Source organism: Corylus avellana, chromosome ca5 (assembly GCF_901000735.1).
Source record: "Corylus avellana chromosome ca5, CavTom2PMs-1.0".
NCBI lineage: Eukaryota > Viridiplantae > Streptophyta > Magnoliopsida > Fagales > Betulaceae > Corylus > Corylus avellana.
Genome location: NC_081545.1, coordinates 5,586,672 through 5,605,176, shown reverse-complemented (window position 1 = coordinate 5,605,176; position 18,505 = coordinate 5,586,672). Strand labels below are relative to the sequence as shown.

Genomic DNA, 18,505 nt, shown 5'->3' with positions numbered 1-18,505 from the left:
CAAGTGAAATAAGAGCAAAATGTAACTTATGGGGTTTTATTATGTAGACGTTGGTCATAAACCAAACTACTTAAAATCTTGTTTATTTTTTTATTCCGTTTTGTCTTTATTTGTCTATTTGATTATCATTTTTTTTAGCTAATTTTAGAATGAGAAGCTCAAACTCAAATAATAGTTTACAGTTTTTTTTTTTAAAAAAAATTATTTTACGGAAATTAAATAAGTTTTTTTATCAAACTAAAAATATTTTCTAAAAATTATTTTACGCCGAAATAAACGCATCTTACCTAAAATGATATATATATATATATATATATATATATATATATATATATATTTGTTGTGACTTGTTTTGTGATAAATATTTGTATGCAGGGTTTGGGAATGCTTTAGTCACAGAAGACATCATATCCACATCTAATTCATGTATTAACCAAACTGCAAAGAAATAACCCACTTGGCAACGAGCTCAAATCTTTCTGCAATCTCCCTTGAAACATTGTTCTCCGTCTGATCAACTACTCGTTGCAACTTCGTTTCCCGCTTGGACTTGTTCTCGTCTTCCACAGACCGTATTGACCGGCTAGCCGAGAAACCTGAAAAACCCACCAGAACGTATCCACTTGCTCACTTTCTCTGACCCATTTGCCCACTCATTGCAAACCCAGATGGTTTACACCCCAATCTTCAACCCAGCAAAAAATTAAAACCCTAATCCCAATTCTACTGGGATTGGAACAAGTTTATTATTAAAATGTGGGTTGCGATGGGGATAGACACTATGGGTTGCGTGGAAGATGATGGCAATGGGTTGCGTGGGGGCGGTGATGAGTTGCTGGGTTGTAGATTAGTTTCAGGCGTGGAAGATGGGGACTTCAAAATTTTTTTTTTTTTTTTTTTAGGGTACATGGCATATTATGGGAGTGACACGTAGACTAACAGAAACTAGCGGAGGTAGTGATTCTTTTCCCATATGTGAAGTACTAAATTTGTTATGTTTTAAAACCTAATAGGAAAAAAATAAAAACACTAGAACTCAAGTACCCAAAAAGTTATTAACCTTTCAAAAAAAAAAGTTATTAACCCTTCCTTTAATTATTAATAGGTGCGTGCACATGCATTTCTCTCCTATTTTTATTCTTTAAACTTTTAAGTTTTTTAAGTAAAAGTTAAATAATTAAAAGGGGAAACTTCACTTTGCCACCTAAACTATCAGCATTTTTGACTTACCCCCTTGAACTTCAAACTCTCTTACTTTGTCCTCCTGAACTTTTAAAAACTCTCACTTTGCCCCCCTCTATTAGTTTTCAACGCTAAAATCAAATTCGTTTGATTTTTATACCCATTATACCCTCACCCCAAAACTACACTGTTTTAGGCTAAAACTACATCACCCACCCTTAGCCCAAAACGACATCGTTTTGGGCATTATTTTATTTTTTATTTTTATTTAAAAAAAAAAAAAAAAATTGAAGAAAGTGTGACCACCCTCTTGGCCATGGGAGTGGTTCGTCTACCTCCATACTGGCCGTAGGGGGTGGCCGAACTACCCCCAAGCCTTTGGGGGTGGTCTGGCCACCCCCTACGGCCCAAAACCCATTTTCGCAATTTTTTTTTTCTTTTTTGGCCTTTTGGGGGTGGCCGGACCACTCCCTCGGCCATGGGGGTGGTTCATCCACCACTAGACCGGCCATGGGCCAGCCACCCCGATTTTCTTCTCTCTTTTTTTTTTTTTTAAAAAAAAAAAAGAAAAAATTTATTTTAAAAAAAAAATGAATGCCCAAAACAATGTCGTTTTGGACTGAGGGTAGGTGCTATAGTTTGGGGGTGTTTTCAAAATTTCAAGTGGACTGAGTGAGGGCATAATAGGCATAAAAATACGAACCGTTTAAATTTAACGGTGAAAACTAACAAAGGGGGACAAAGTGATAGAAATTGAAAGTTCAGGAAGGCAAAGTGAAAGGTTTTGAAGTTCAAGGGAATATGTCAAAAAGTGTGATAGTTCAGGGTATAAAGTGAAGTTTTCCCTAATTAAAACCTATATATGGTGCCTATTATCATTTCTCTTTTTGGAAAGAAAATATCTTTATACCATCTCAAATATAACAATTTAGATTGATATATGAAAGTCCACTCAATTTTCTCAAATAATTAAAGCTTTCATAATCAAAATTAAAACTCCAATATTCAAAACTACCGCATCCCCATTAATCAACGCTAGCTTCTTTTCTCCATTTATTATTCACTTCTCCTTCCTTCTCTCTCATTGTCTTTATCCTGATTTCCCGTTACTTACTCTTTCCATCCACTTTTCATTTCTTTATTTTTTCACGGCGATTCCTTTATTTGTCTTTAACTTGTCTTGGCTTTGCTTTGCTTTGCTTAGCTTGGCTTGCTCTCATAGCAAATGTTAAACAGAAATTGCAGAGTTGTAGCCAAACTCCTGAAATACCTACAAAATATAAAAATCAACATAATAATACTAAATAAAATATAAAATAATTCTAATAAAGTATGAATTAAGCATATAAAATATACACTATATATATTGTGCCCATCAAACGGCTGTGTTGAAATTTAAATACGAAAAATTATTTGCACGTTTAAAAGTTGGCTCTCGGAAGTTTGGAGCTTTTTGGACACTCGCGAATTTGAAACCAATTAACAAAAAGCAAACCAATTTTGAATTTTTTAACTCTTTTTTTTGTTTTGTTTTTTTTGTTTTTAAGTTAAGATGGACGAATTTCTTTAATTATATAAATATATAAAACTCCAAGGCAACCCAAATAAAACAAAGCACTGCCCATTCGGTCACCCACCCAAAATCAACCAAAAGCAAAAGGAAATAATATCCAAAAATTAATACCCAAAAGCTCAAGATTAACCCAAAAAATGAAGAGAAAAATATTCTATCAAACTCACAACACAACCCTCTCCCGAGCCACCCATATGCACTGCAATAATCGAATCTGTTGAGATTATGCCATTATGACATTGGCCACGTTTGTCATCCAAGCAAGTTTTCGAGGTGGATCGTTATATAATCAATGTACCTGGAATTCCTATTTGTTGAAACAATGTAACATTTCTCGAAGTAATAAAGCATATACTATAGTAGCCATCATAAATGCTTATTTAATTGTACACAAGATGAGCAGAAATCCAGAACAAGTTCTAGTCATCACTAATTCACTATACTGTCTATACATAGATGTTGCACCTATTTACCTCTCGGACCCTAAGATACAAACACTGAAGCAGTTGAATACAATTAGGAGTAATTACTTTTCCTCTTATCACCTATAATGCATTGTCAATTTGCCTCTATGAACTATCAAAATTACTGTCCGACCCTATCAGACTTCTACTTTATTCCAAAAACCCTCATTCCATCGGTCAACCTCGTTAAATTAGACGGAATATTCTCTTTTAGACGTTAAATCTCATTAAAAGACATAAATACTCCCAAATAAAAAATTAAAACAAAAAATATAAATTAATTTTTTTTGGAAGAAAATTAATTTTAAGGGTATTATATGTAATTTTTGTATATAAAGTTAGGGTATTTGAGTCATTTCAAGTTTTCTAACGTGGTTGATTGACGGAATGGGAGTTTTTGGAAGAAAATTGTAGTCTGATAGAGTCAGACAGTAATTTTAACAATTTATGGGACCAAATTGTCAATGCATTATAGTTGTATGTTGATGTGAAAAAAGGTAATTACCTCAAATAATTACATAAAAAAACATAATAAAAGAAAAACACTTGCCTTACAAGTAAAATGAACCAAATATGGAAATTTACTAATTATTGAGAAGGTAAGGAGGGAGAGAGGAAGAAACACTGAAAAATATTAGGGACTACAATTTTAACTGATAGCTCATATTTGAACTTTGGCCTTCAAAAATTCAATTGCTTGACAATTGTAGCCTTCAAATTTAACTTGGCTTCGGCAATTTTAGTCAATAGCCGGTATTTGAATTTTGGCCTTCAAAAAATTCAATTCGAACTCCGGCAATTTTAGCCAATAGCCCATAATACTTTGACCTTTAATCCTTTAATTCCGATTTTGGCAATTTTAGCCGATAACCCGTAATTTTGAACATTGGCCTTCAAATATATTAGAGCTAAGATAATTTTAGCCGACAACCAGTAATATAGATCTTACAAAGAACTTTCGACGCAAGTATCAAGGACAGTTAAAAATAACTAACGGCAAACTAACAAAAGTGAGATATATGGCTTTTCATTTTTTTTTTTCCTCTCTTTTCTTTCGTTTTTTCTTCTCCTTGTCTTTTACGTTTAGGAAAAACGCATACCACTTTCCTTATTATCCTTTCTTTTCTCTCTTTTCTTTCTGCCGACACCATCACTTCTCACTTTTGTTTTTCTTCTCTCAATTTTTCCACGCCTAGCTCCACCGCCCTTTGTCTCCTTGTCTTTTCTCCCACGGGCCACGACAGCATCTTTTTTTTTTTTTTTTCGGCTAATCTCTCTCTCCTCGCATTATTTCCCGATATCATTGCCGACCAACCCACCTAATTCTTATTATATATATTTTTTTCTTTTTCCCATTTTATTCACAGCAGCCCCACAACCACTCACTTCTCTCCTTTCTCCTATAACTCACGCATGTCTCCCACTTCCATTAATTTATTTTTCTCCTTTCTTGTTTTTTTTTTTTTTCCTCTTTTCTTCTCCTTGTCTTTTAGCAGTGAATCATAGTCTCTGCTCTTAACCAAACTAGAGAGACAGAGAGCAGAAGAGAGAGAACTTGACTTGCTGGGGTGCGAGTGAGCAGCGGCAAAGGCGCTCCAGTTGATGCTGCATTGCTGCTCCTGCTGGGCCAACTTTTATTAGCCGTTTATTTCAATATTAGTAGCCGTTATTTTACTATTACTAGCCGTTATAGTGTAGCCGTTACTTTGTCTCCTTGTCTTGTATGGCTTAATACCAAACTTGGGTGTGTTCAATTTTAAGCAATGTACACGTGGAATATTTAATTTAAATATGGATGAATTGACCGAGTCAATGTTTGATCTCAAAACATTTGGTTTTGATACCATATTGATTACCATTTATTTCAAAAGTTTAAGTTGATAGGAAAAAGTAAATTTTAATTCCTTAATTATTACTTTATCACTCTCCGTCACATATGAGCTCAAACTTTCCTGAAATAGGTAATGCTCAATATGTGAAATATTTAATTTAAATAGAGGTGAATTGACGTAGTCAAGGTTCGATCTCAGGATCTTTGACTCTGATACTATGTTAAATCACCGATTATTCAAAAAACTTAAGTTTTTTGGACAACTAATAATTTAACATGGTATTAGAGCCAAAATCATCAAAAATTTGTACCACTCTGCTATGGATAATCCACCATAGGAAGGAATGGAGCAAACTAGCCCAAAAGGCTGATTTTTCTGCATGCACAATATTTCAGCAATAGCTTGTAAAACACCTGTTATTGATTTGGAAATTTCTGTATGGATTAAGGATGGATGATTGAATGATATGTAAAATAATGGATTGAAAATGGAATTGAACAGAACGAATTATAGATAAGGATCAATTCGAGTTTGATCATACTCCTTTTACAAGACTAGGCTAAAATATCAACTACAAGCTATCAAGAACTACAAACTACATATTCCAGAAGGTACAAGCTCTTTGATAATGGACTCCTACTGACTTTTGGTTTATATACCATTTATCAAGTTCACGCTGTCAAGCTCAATTGATTCCAGCTATCAAGCCCAACTGATTAACAACTGTCTAGCCCAACTAACTAACAACTCAAGCCCAACTGATTAACAAATGTGCAGCCCAACTTATAAACTATCTGTTACATAGCTTTCCTGCAAATAAATATTGACATTAAAAATTTTATCTATGACAATCAAAATCATATTAATCTAAATAGTTGGAATAAGATTAATGAAAGTGTCACACCATAAACTAAACTATTCACAAGGTTTAGAATAAGATATGCTTTCTTCTTGGATCAATCCCTACCATTGGCGTTCATGGCAGATGATCATTGCTTTCATCCACCAATTAATTCAATTAATTCCCTCTTAAACTCTAAAATCTTGGGTCAATAATTCATCTTAGTGAAAAATATTGTTATAAATAGAGAGATTGAACTTGATAACAGCAGCCTTTGTGCTAACAATATCACAAAGGTGCAGCCAAAGTGTCTGAAAACTGCAGCCTGTTATGTTATGTTAGAAGAATTTGATACTGGGAATTGCTGTATGTTCTTCTTTTGTCATTATCCTATATAATTTTTTAAAAAATTAGTCATTGGATTTGTACACCCACATAAGTGAAGGTGTGAGTTTTAACCATCCAATGGTTGACGTTTTTTTTTTTTAATTTTTTTTTTTTATAAAAAAATAAAAATAATTGTATGAGAGAAATTGATGAGAAGGACTTGAAAACACAACGCAAGTAATGTAGACAAGATCCAAGGCACCATACAAGCACTAATGACATCGAACCTAGTCTCACCATCAAAGGGTCACAGGTTTTACAGAGGAATTACATTAATTGGTGGATGAAGGAAATGATCATCAACCATAAACGCTGATGGTTTGGATTGGATTCCAAGAAAAAATAGAGGGTTCTCCCAATTGAGGATGGATGGTTCCAGATGTCAAAATACATATTATTTTTTTTAGATTTTTCAGGACAATAAAAAGATATCTTGCGATTTAAAAAACACTCAATTTAAAAAAAAAAAAAGAAAAAAAAAAAGGGATTTCTATAAGTAGATTAGGGGATACTTATTTGAAAAATGGAAATTTAAACCAAAATCACGATTTCGCATAACAAATATTTGATAAAAAAAAATACCTTTTAATATGTTTTACTAAACGCTTTTACAATTTTAAAAAATAGCGATTTCATAAACACAAATCTTAAAATTACACTTATTGAAACCGCAATCCAAACGGACCCGAAGTCATAGTTCCCTTTTTCTTTATTCTTGCTGGCTGATCGAATCATGGATTGTTTCATCTTATTTTTAGTACTTCCGTTTGATTCATTACTTTTTTCAGGTTTGTTCTCGAAGCAACTTAAGCTTTTGCATCTATTTTGTAATTTTATATCTTCTAATTTTTTTATATATTTTTATTTTTTTTCATTAACACTAATTTTATAGATGCAACCTATTTCTTTATCTAGATAGCATTAAATTTTTGAAAATTTATTTGAACAGTTTTTTTTTTTTGTAAATACAATCCATTAAAAACAGAACAGTTACAAGAACACAAAAGTTCCAAGGTTGGGGAACAACAGCAAACCCAAATCGAAATAAGTAGAGCTAATGAGAATGGAAAAACCAAACACCAAATCAGGAAATGGGTATGTTATTGACCACAGAGTGTCAATAATTTTCCGGTCCTCTCTTCCTTGAACAAAAGCCAAGAATTGAGCTGCATAAAGCGGTTTAGGCTGCATAACAGATATTCATCTTTATGCAGCCTAAACAGATATTTAAATAAATCAAAATTTATTTGAACAGTTTTTATTTGAACAGTTATTCATCTTTAAAGTTGCAACCATTCTCTCTACTATCTCACATATGCATGCATGATGTAGAAAGGAAAATGTGCCAGATCATTAATAGTTTTTTACATGAAGACCTTTTAAATATCTCTCACGCATTAAAGTACATTTTTCTTAATTTACATAAAACATGTTTTGTAAGATGAGATGGACAAAATATGAAAAAAAATAGATACCAATCATTTCTTATTTATATTTTCCTCATATTTGGCTCATCTTATATTACAAATCAATCATTAGATTTGTGGACTTCACATACGTCAATAGTGCACCTATAAACATCTCAATTTCTTCTTGCTTTCCGGAAAAGAGAAAACAAAAAGATTTTGGATAACGTGAAAAGATAATACAAGTAGCTCATGAAGTTGAAAAACTCATATGGTGACATAGTATCCATCATTGATGCCAATCAAAAAACGCATCAACCTTTCCTTTCTCAGAAATAACTCAAATTCTAGCCGTGGTGATCATTAAATCTGTGTTTTTGATTCTGGATAGTTAACGGGCCACGGCAACCGTAGATGCATAATCTATAGCTTACATGATGAAGCTCATCATTTGAGGTCTCTGTTTAACTTTGAATCTATATGGCAAAGAAATGGAAGCAGAGGCAGCTTTGGCTTTTGCTAGAATCACAAGCCACGGGACCTGATTGAGAAATTGCCATTGTTGCCAAAACCTGCAAAACACACATAATTTTGAAAAGTTATTGAATTATTTGGTGTGAATGAATCTCAAACTTCTTGAAAGTTACAAAAACTATTGGAAGAACGATAGACAAATTTGAAAAGGATATTTACTCGACAAACATATGAGAGTACTGCTGTTTTGCAGTCCTCAAGAAGTTGAGCTCCTGCATATAAACTGTTTGCACGTACGGAAAACACCACGTTTGCTGAATAGTTGCTTCACCTTCTCTTCATTACAACAAGAAGCAACTGTCATATACTCTCAACAATATCATTACCAACTTGGCTTGGTTCCTCTTTGAAAATACTAACCCGGACTCCAAACACATTTAGAAAGGGGGTTGAATATATAGGTGTTTACCAATTTATGCGGAATTTAAAAATAATAAACCACACAAACAATCACCAAATATAAATACAATTTGGTGACGAAATGAAAACCTTTTAAATAACTCTTTAAAAGTAAAACCATTTCGGGACGGCCAACCCAGAAAATCAATCAACTATAGAAGAAATAGAGCTACAAGAAGTTCACTTTTACAAAATCTTTGTACTTGATACTCTCTTGCTTTAGATAAGCAACCCACTAATTTAACTACCATAGTAGTTCCTCAAAACATCTAGAAATTTCTTCTACTTGATCTTTTATATATCGAAACTCCGGTAGGCTTCAGGCTTCACAAGATACATGGACTTGTGTGATGCACAACTTTACTCTAGGAGAAATAAAATAGCATGATGGCTACAAACACAATTTCTAATCACTCCCAGCACAAGGTTCTATAACCTAAAGTTCTTACAAATAACTTACAAAATATATCTTTAAATAGACTTAATTGAGAGACTTGAGCAGCAAGAAAGAGATCTGAATCAAGAATATTATGAAATTCGGGATTCTGTCTAAATGGTCTTTGGAACGAGGTCCTAGGGTTTTCGCTCGTTCAAACAGATATTGGAATGATGAATAGAACAAAGCGTTTGAAGCTACTTGGAACGCCACTTGGAATGAACCTCTTTGGAAGTCTTCCTTCGAATGCCCATGGAATGCCCATTAGAACGAGACATATTGGAATGCTTCATTGTCTACATAGAAGCAGACTTGTTCGAACGCAACAAAACCTGTTTATAAAGCAATTACAACACATGTTTAGATCACTGAATTTAGCCAAAATAAAAACTAACACTTATCAATTGCCTGCAATTATCATAATTTTTATGTCCGTGGATAATCTTGACTGAAAAAACTAACTTAAATCATGTTTTGGAAGACACTGGAACCGCCTTTTAAAAGAAACACGTTGACTTGATACAGTTGATCAATTTCTTCATGTTTTTTTTTTTTTTGGTAAGTAATTAGCCGAAGGGAGGGGGAAGTGGGAGACCAAGGACCATAAACACTAAAACCCAAGGCTTCGAATCCTGTTTCAGTTGTTGTGGTTGTTCATAAATTGTTTTGGCTACAATGGAAAGTATGATTGAAGCTATGGCTCCAAGTATGACCACTAAAACCCCTCGCTTGTTAAGCTTGCCAAGGAGGCAGATTGGAACCTCAAGAGATATTTTTTTGTTTTTGTGGCTAGTGGAGGGGATTCTAGTTCTTCCATTGAAATATCAACTCCAGTAAGTCCTATGGATAAACCAAATGAGACGAGAATGAGTCATATATGGCTGTTATTTCCAACTGCAGATGATTTCCAAATTATGGATAATACACTTAATATGACATGACTCACTTGCAAGATTAGTAATCTGTGATTATGTTCAGTCTGTGATAGAGATAAGATTAGTATTAGATAGGTTTAAGGTTTAAGACTTGAATTGGAGTCATTAGGATTCGGTCATTTCAAATTAGGATTATGTTATTTAAAATTAGGATCATGATTAATTAGGAGTCTTGTCAATTCATGAATCATCTTATTGTATCTATATAAAGACTAGTTGTGATTAATGAAAAGCAGAAAACTTATTTGTGAATTTTGTGCTATCATCCCATCCTCAGTGGAGTTTTGTGGCCTCTCTTACCCAAAATGAGTTATTGTGGTCTCTCCTACTCGAAAGGAGCCACACAAATCCCATTCCCGTCTCAACCCAACCTCGTGTATCCATCAGTCTGCAGCCTGTTTTAACTCCATAATTCTTGCAAGCACATAAGCTGGAAATATGTCCCATCTAGATCCTTTAGCATTTCTGAGTGTAAACCTGACAAGTGGACATACGTTTTTAAGTAACACGTATACCCTGCTTCTCAGAACAGGGTGAGAGTTTTGGGATCTTAAAATTAATCAGGTAATACAATAACTAAGACCCTAGTTAAATATCCAGGATATAGACCAATTATTTATAAGGATAACAAAAATCATTACATGCAACTGTAGGTTTCTATTTGTTAAGTGAAAAGTTTAGAATTCACATATCTAAAAATCACTATCAGTTTTAGCATTCAAAGCTCCTTTCGCTTCACATGCATAATCAGATATCATTAAATCAATATACTTGAGACAAAGGGTAACAATAAAGAGTAGTTAGATGGTATTTGATTAATTTGTAAACTGAGGTTAAGTAAGATGTTGTTTTCACTTGCAAGAAATGAGCTCATCATCTCAAGTGAGCATTCGTTGTAGTTTTTTATTCCAAATGACAAGATGTTAAAGACATTTTGCATTATAAAATCTTTTATTTTCTTCTCCAAACTTTTCTCAGCAACCAAATCCAACCAAATACACATATTCCATATCTAAAATTGTGCATGTCTAAACTAAAATATCAAAATTGGGGTTTAAAATACAGAAATCAGAATGATTACCCAAACGACTCTTGAGGGGGGCACTCCTTTCAAGCTCTGGCTCTGCCCCAAGGTTTCCTTTAGGGGGGAAAAATAGCTTCCCTTTAGAGCTCTCTGGGCCTCTGTTGCCAAATGAAGACAATTTCAATCAGGGAGCAAGTTGAGTAGAAAAAGCACAATCTCGAGCCAAGTTCCAAGAGGAAGTAGAACCATGGGGGCATGGGGCAGAGAGGAATGGAAACCATAGACCAAAACTTGAAAGAAAGATGATGAATACAGAATGATAAACCTCAAGATCCTCCCCCTGTCAAGCATCCTACCACTTCAACTTTCAAATCCTTATGATCTTTCAGAAGATCATTACAAGCCCAATGCTTAAGATGCTATTCCAAGAGCACCATAGTTGCCAAATTTGGTTTTCCAACTGCAATATCCATATACCTTTGGAAAGATCAACAAAGCAGCAGAGACATCGTATTCTTGGAGTAGTTTGGACTAAGAAATCAAGCACTAGTTGTGACGAAATCAAATGTGGAATGAACAACTGTACTGACGAAAGTAACAATATCTAATTCCCAGCTTCTCAACTTAATGAATTGTTGCAGAGTGAAGAAGTTTCGACTTGGCTCCAAATCATAAATAGTGCTTTTGGTTCTGCACATGAAATCAGAAGCTCTTCCAAATATTAAAACCCTCAAAAGTGAATGAGGAAGAAGGAATAGCATTGGCATTTTTCGGCATCTTAAAGCGTATACTATAGCAGCCATCATAATTTTAACCATAATAGAGAAAAAAAAAATTGCCTTTTATCTCTAGCTCTACCTCCTATATTTGACTAATAACCTCACTCTCAAAAAGCTCAACAACAGCAAAGGTTGCCACTAATTCAGAGATGATGATCAAAAGCATTTGTTAAAGACATGTACCCACTTCCGTTCAACAACTTAAATTTCAAAGCATTTGCTGATTTTATTGTACACAAGATGAGCAGAAACCCACAAAAAGTTCTAGTCACTATACTGTCCAACAGGAGAAAATATAACAGGAGAAATTCATGGCACCTACAGCAGGTGCGTAATACATGAAAATACAAGAAGTTCTAGTCACTATACCACAACAAGTTCTAGTCACTATACCTGAATTGCGTAATACATGATCCTGTGATGTGTCAACTACAGCAGGTGCCATGAATTGCCATGTTGGGACAACCTATGAAAGGTATCAGCTTGAGCAGAAAATGTACCCAACACTGCAGAGGGATGAGGCAGGGAGTCTGGTTGAGCACTCATTGCTTTCACTTGCTCCTCCAACTTCTCTTTGCCAGCCTTGAGCCTCTGCTTCTCATCACGAAGCTCATTCTTCTCAGCCTGCACAAGAAAAGGGAAAGCTAATATTATACCTTCGCATCCTTTTACATGTTGAATAAGCAATATTGTGCAAATTTTTTAAGGATAGACTATCAAGCGGTTCAATTTGCTCTTGCTAGTCTCCACTATTAAACCTATTGATGATGCAAGGCCATGTGTTGAGTCTCATCTATTAAAGAAAAATTTAAGTCTACACGTGAAGGGAAGTGTCACATCAATCAGGAAATGCAACAACTAAGGCCATGTATTAACAGAACAATTGAAGGGGTACAAAGTAATGCTGAAAGTAGAACTGTACAAGCGTTGTCTTTTGACTCTTTGGTCAAGTGTTAATTAATATCATGGAAAATTTTAGAAAAAAAGAAGTTGACATACCGTCATAAATCATAATGTTCAAGATATATACCAATTATTTATAAAGATAAAAAGTAATTGCATGCAATTTTATAGGGTTTCTTTTTGCTGAATTGAAAAGTTCAGAATTCACATATATGGAGAAGATGATATAATGAGAAAAACAAGACAACTTACAGAAAAATGAAATTAGTGGATGATATGCAGATCTGAAGGTATCTCTATGTTAGTATTCAAAGCTCTGTTTTAATATATTCAAAGCTCCTGTTGCTTCCTGCATAATCAGATAAAATAAAATGAACATCATGCTTCTAAACCAAACAAAGCTATCAAACACATTTAAAAAAAAAAAAAAAGATAGAAATCTGGATAAATGCCCAAATGAGTATTGAGGGGGCACCACTTCCAGCTCTACCTCATTCCCAGGGTTTCCTGTAAGAGCGAAAAAAATAAATAAAATAAAATAAAATAAAAATAAGGAAAAGAAAAACCCCTTCACTTTAGACTTCCCCTTTCTTGGCCTCAGTTGTGAAATGAGACTTTTTGAGTAAGGAGTGAGTTGAGTGAAAACAGCACGATTCCAAGGCAAGTGGAAGTGGAAGCATGGAAACCAAGATGAAAAAAGCAAGATGAAGAGGATGGAACAATTTGATTGATCACTACAAGCCCAATCCTGAAGATGCTATTCCAGGAGCATTGTAGTTTCCAGGTTTGGTTTTCCAACCACAATATCGAGATGCCTTTTAAGAGATCAACAAAGCAAAAGAGGCGTCACATCGATCCTCAACGCAGTTTGGAGTGAAAAATCAAGTTCTAGTAGATTTTGCTTTTCTTTTCTTTTTTTTTTTTCATCTCATATGTAACGTTCATCCGTTCATTCAACATAATCTAAATTTGACACAGAAAATCCTAACACAGTAATGCAAAATTTGTATTAAATTTTTGTCAAAATTTGGGATGGGGTTGACTTCCCTGATCTATTATAAGTCTTTTACCTAATACATGATGCTACCGTTCGTAGAAATTAAATTGCAAATGGAAACACAAGAAATATTTAAAAAAGGAAAAGAAAACAATACTGAAAATGCCATTGAAGTGAAAGTTAGGAAACAATAATGTAAAAGTTAGAGCTTTGTACATACAAATCTGATTGTTGGCAAGGTTTGAAGAAGCATCGACACGTAAAACCTTCACTTCTTCCTGCAATGAAATCAAATATGATATACCTCATAGAGTAAAATGAAGAAGAAAATTACTGTCTAATTGATGACTTAAAAACCTGATAAATTTGGCAAGTTTGGCTTGCGTTCCACTCTATACGATTACCATCACCATCATTTCGAAAGTTTGGGACGTGAGCAATCTTTGGCCAATCCTCTCCCATTCTTTGTTCACATCTTTCCTCCGAGTGAGGACACTCCGCAGTTGTCAAACGACGTAAAGAGGTGAGGCGACGCACACCTTCGGGCAGTGATTTTAAATTCAGACAATTTACGACTCCAAGCTCCTGAGGTGAAGTGAGATCACCTATCCACTCCGGTAAAGACACCAAACTAGGGCAATCCATAATTTGAAGCCCTTGCAGACTAGTAACATCTCTAAGCTCTCTTGGGAGAGAAACCAAATTTGGAACATCTATTATAGATAGATGACCAAATCTTGAAGGTCCAAGGCATCCTGCGCCATCTTCATTCTCATTGCTGATACGTTCCTTGCAGTGAAGAATAGACAAATTTTCAAATGAGGTGAGATGTTGAAAGAGTGGAGACAAAGAGATTCACATTTTACAACACCCCCAAATCTCCAGCGTCCCAAGAGAAGTGAGATTTCACAGCCACTCTAATGGTAGATATTCAAGTTCCTCTAATCCCGGAGAGATTGGAAAAGGAAGAGGAAGAGGAGGGTATTGTTTTGCTCCCTGGTGCTACATACATCATAGGGCAGTTATCGATGCATAAATGAGAAAGGCAAGGAAATGATGGGAATAATGGAAGAGGATGCTCTACTGTTACGGTTTCCCTCGTCCTACACCATCCCTTCAACTTTGGCAAATTAACAAGTGTGAGAATTTTGAGGGGAGAAGAGGACAGATCACTACCACCATTACTTATGTACTCCAGCTCACTCAAGTTTTTAAGAGAAAGACGCTTCAGAAAAGGAAATCAGCCCAATGGTGGGATATGTTGAAACCATTTACAAACCAATAAGAAAATAGAAGTCAAATTCGAGAGCGAGGACACCCAATTAGATAACCTGACACCTGCATACCCAAATATAGATAATAATTTCAAATTTAGGTCTGGCTGAAGGTTTTGCAACAATTGTTCATCATTTTATCATGTTCCAGCTTACCTTTCTTCTTTTTCTTTGTGCCAAAGAATAGCAAGGCCTTGATTTCAGGATCATCTGTTGTCTTTGTGGGCTGCAGCTCCTGCAGAGGATGAGATGTGACTCTATTCGAACCATTTGGCATTAGCAAAACTGTGAATTTGATGTGAACTTGCCTATTGTCCAGGTCACCTACCACAAAATGGACTCACAATACACTGCTTCACAACTTACAAAATAATAATAATAATAATAATAATAATAATGATTTTGGACTCAATTTTTTCAGTTGGTTCCAACAAATTATAGATCTGATAATTTTCACTCCATTAAACTCTGAAAATGTAAAAACTTATGTCATCAATAAATGATTAGGGAGGATAAATGAATTAAAAATAAAAGTATGTACCTTTTATCATTTTAAAATTTGCAAGTACTGCAATATTACTTTGCTATCAATAGTCCACCACAGGAAGAAATTGAGCAACCTGGCCCAACAGGCTGAATTTTCAAGCACTGCATACACAATATTTCACCCGTAGCTTTCCTGATATTAAAAACATTATCTACAGAGTCCACTTACAATCAAGCAAACAGCAGTCCACTTACGTATCCATTACATGTTGCTGACTTTTAAAAGCCTATTTAGATATAACAGAACCATTAATATAAATTGCAAAGAATATAGCAAAGGCAGCACTACCTGAAGCATTGCACTAACAAGAGACACATAAACAGAGTGGTTGGTAAACATGATCTTCAATTCCGGTCAGTACCCTTGGAGCACAGCAACCGATTTCACTTGAAGACAAGCAAGCATTCTCAGTGTCTTTTGGGATTAAAATGCTTTCAAGGTTCAAGCAAGTGGAAGAAACCTGCAAATGCAAAATACTTTGTTAGGTAGAATTTAAGGACAGCTAGGATTTTTGATCATGTCTTTTAAGTTCTAAATGCTGATAAAAGTTGCTCAACAACTTGTAGGCATAATAGTATTTAAAAATTCAAATAATATGGTTAATTGAATTGAATGTTCTCTTTCACACGCTCAGCTCATTGTCATGCTTGCACCATTTACTCACCCGATCTTCCTCATTGTTTGAAAATGACTTGATTTCTCAAGTCTTGTGGTGGGCCCCACCCGTTTTATTCCTTTGGTTGCAGCTTTGTGGTTTTTTATCCTCAGGCCACGTTTTACCTCTTTTAGTTTACTTCTCAATGAAGTATTTTGTTGCTTTACTTCATGGTGAAGTACTTTGACCAACAATCAATTAATTGGTCAATTTGGTCTTTAAAAGGAGAGCTAAAGTGTGCAGCAAGGTAGAGAGGCAGCAGCTTTCTTCAAGAGGAAGTTCCTTAACCGTGAAGCACTTGGCCGTCTCTTGTCTATATATATTGAAGCTTCACCTTTTTGTCATATGGGCCAAGCTGCAGCAGCTCCATGTGAGAGGGCAGGAGCTTTGTGGTGCTGCAGTGTTGTGTATGTTGGCAGCAGCTCCGTGTGGGGCAGTGGCTCCATTTTGTGGGGAGAAAAAAGAGAGGGACAGTTAGCTCTTAGAGAATTAAGAGATAATTTCTCTTTTGTATTTAATTCTTTCTTTGTGTGTTTGTGAGCTTGGGTGTATTGGGGGTTTTGGGTTTGAGAGGTTTTGTTTATTTGTACTACTCTTTTGTACTCCATTATTTTGTTAGTGAATTTCTTTTGGATCGTCTCCGCCAGTGAATGTAGACTTGTTAAGCCGAACTACTTAAATTTTGGTGTCTTGTGTGACTGTTTGTTATTTTACTATTCTGCCATTTTTTTCCTTTATTGGTGATCCTATAATTATTTTATCTCAACACTCATCATGAAAGTGATCTTACAAGTGAGGCTAACAAATCCGAGAATATTCCCCAATGAATTGATGATTTTTTATACACGTCTTTGCTGACCATCAAAAAACCAAATAATAAACTCAACAATAACTCAAAATTTTCCAATGAGAACAGTAAAAAGATAAAATCAATCCACCAACAATGACTCCAGTAACAATAATAATAAAAAGAATCTCTCTGAATATGCATTTTTTATGCACAATAAGGTTTCCAATTACCAATTACCAATTATGTTCACTTGCAAAAATTTAACTCATCATTTCAAGTTGGCATACACTATAGTTGTAGGTTCCAAATTTTAAAAATTTCAAGTACTTTTTGTTATAAAATATTTTCTTTTTCGGTCCTAACTTTTCTCACTAACCAAATGGATAATAACTCTTAATATTCAAACAGTACTAATTGTGCATGTCTAGATTTAAATATCAAGATTGTGCGTCTAATCCAAACAAAGCTATCGAACACATTTTAAAAATCATATAGAAATCCAGAAAAATACCCAAACGACTCTCGAGGGGGCACCACTTCCAGCTCTACCTCTTTCTGGGGTTTCCTTCAAAAGAGAAAGAACCGAAGAGCTCCATTTTAAAGCTCCCTTTTTGGCCTCTGATGTGAAAAGAGACTTTTTCGATTGAGGAAGGAGCGAGTTAATTAAGTGAAAAGGACACAATTCCAAGGCAAGAGGAAATCCGAAAAATCAGAAATTCTCCAAAATCATAAATCAGAAATGCTTCAATTGCTTTAATTGTTTATGCATTTGAAATAAGGAAGAACAAGTAGCATTTGAAATCTTAACATTGATATACGTATCACTAATACAATTCCACCATCAGATAAAAGAGAGAAACTCAATTATACCAAGTCTCTTGTTTGTCTTTGTTTTCTTAGAAATAAGTGGGTATAACCAGTCAAATCAAGTCGCTTTGAAGAATGAGTTTGTCTTATCCAAACAGATTGTAGAAATATCCACATGATTCCCACAACCCACTTCGTGAAATGTTGCTTTCAATCAAGAAACCAAATAATAAATTCAACAATAACTCAAAAATTTCCAATGAAAATAATGAAAATGTAAATTTGATCCGTTCGTTCAACAGAATCTACATTTGACACTAAGAAAATCCTAACACAGTAATGCAAGTTTGTATTAATTTTTTCCAAAATTTGGGATGGGATTGAATTCCCTCATCTATTATAAGTCTTTTACCTAAAACATGATGCTACCGTTTGTAGAATTTGAATTTCAAATGGAAACAAAAGAAATATTTTAAAAAAAATAAAAGAGAAAACAATACTAGAAATGCCATTGAAGTGAAAGATAGGAAAAAATACTGTAAATGTTAGAGGTTTGCACAAATCTGATTGTCGACAAGGTCTCAAGAAGCATCTATTCGAAAAACCTTATATTCTTCCTGCATATGAAATCAAATAAGACATATATCAAAAGCCTAACAGAGTAACATAAAGAGGAACAAGAAGAAGAAGAAAAATTATTATATCTAATTGGTGACTTAAAAACCTGTAATAATTGGCGA

At 34.5% G+C, this 18,505-nt stretch overlaps 1 protein-coding gene across 1 annotated transcript; it reads right to left on the bottom strand.

Annotated features, from left to right (window-relative positions):
- Nucleotides 1-13,292: 13,292 nt before the first annotated feature.
- Nucleotides 13,293-16,033, bottom strand: LOC132181626 (uncharacterized). Its single transcript, XM_059594877.1, has 5 exons — nucleotides 15,802-16,033; nucleotides 15,123-15,201; nucleotides 14,050-15,030; nucleotides 13,913-13,970; nucleotides 13,293-13,510 (listed from the first exon to the last, which is right to left on the bottom strand). The coding sequence occupies exons 3-5, from the start codon at nucleotides 14,335-14,337 to the stop codon at nucleotides 13,293-13,295; spliced, it is 564 nt and encodes a 187-aa protein (XP_059450860.1). The 5' UTR covers nucleotides 14,338-15,030; nucleotides 15,123-15,201; nucleotides 15,802-16,033.
- Between the last annotated feature and the right edge of the window lie 2,472 nt (nucleotides 16,034-18,505).

What these genes read in the sequence shown, in the direction of transcription:
- LOC132181626 (XM_059594877.1), bottom strand. Translation starts at nt 14,337, where the DNA reads ATGGATTGCCCTAGTTTGGTGTCTTTACCGGAGTGGATAGGTGATCTC. An exon ending in AAACTTGCCAAATTTATCAG is followed by an intron (nt 13,971 to 14,049) that starts GTTTTTAAGTCA and finishes ATTTCATTGCAG; the next exon opens with GAAGAAGTGAAGGTTTTACG. An exon ending in CCTTGCCAACAATCAGATTT is followed by an intron (nt 13,511 to 13,912) that starts GTATGTACAAAG and finishes ATCTCTTAAAAG; the next exon opens with GCATCTCGATATTGTGGTTG.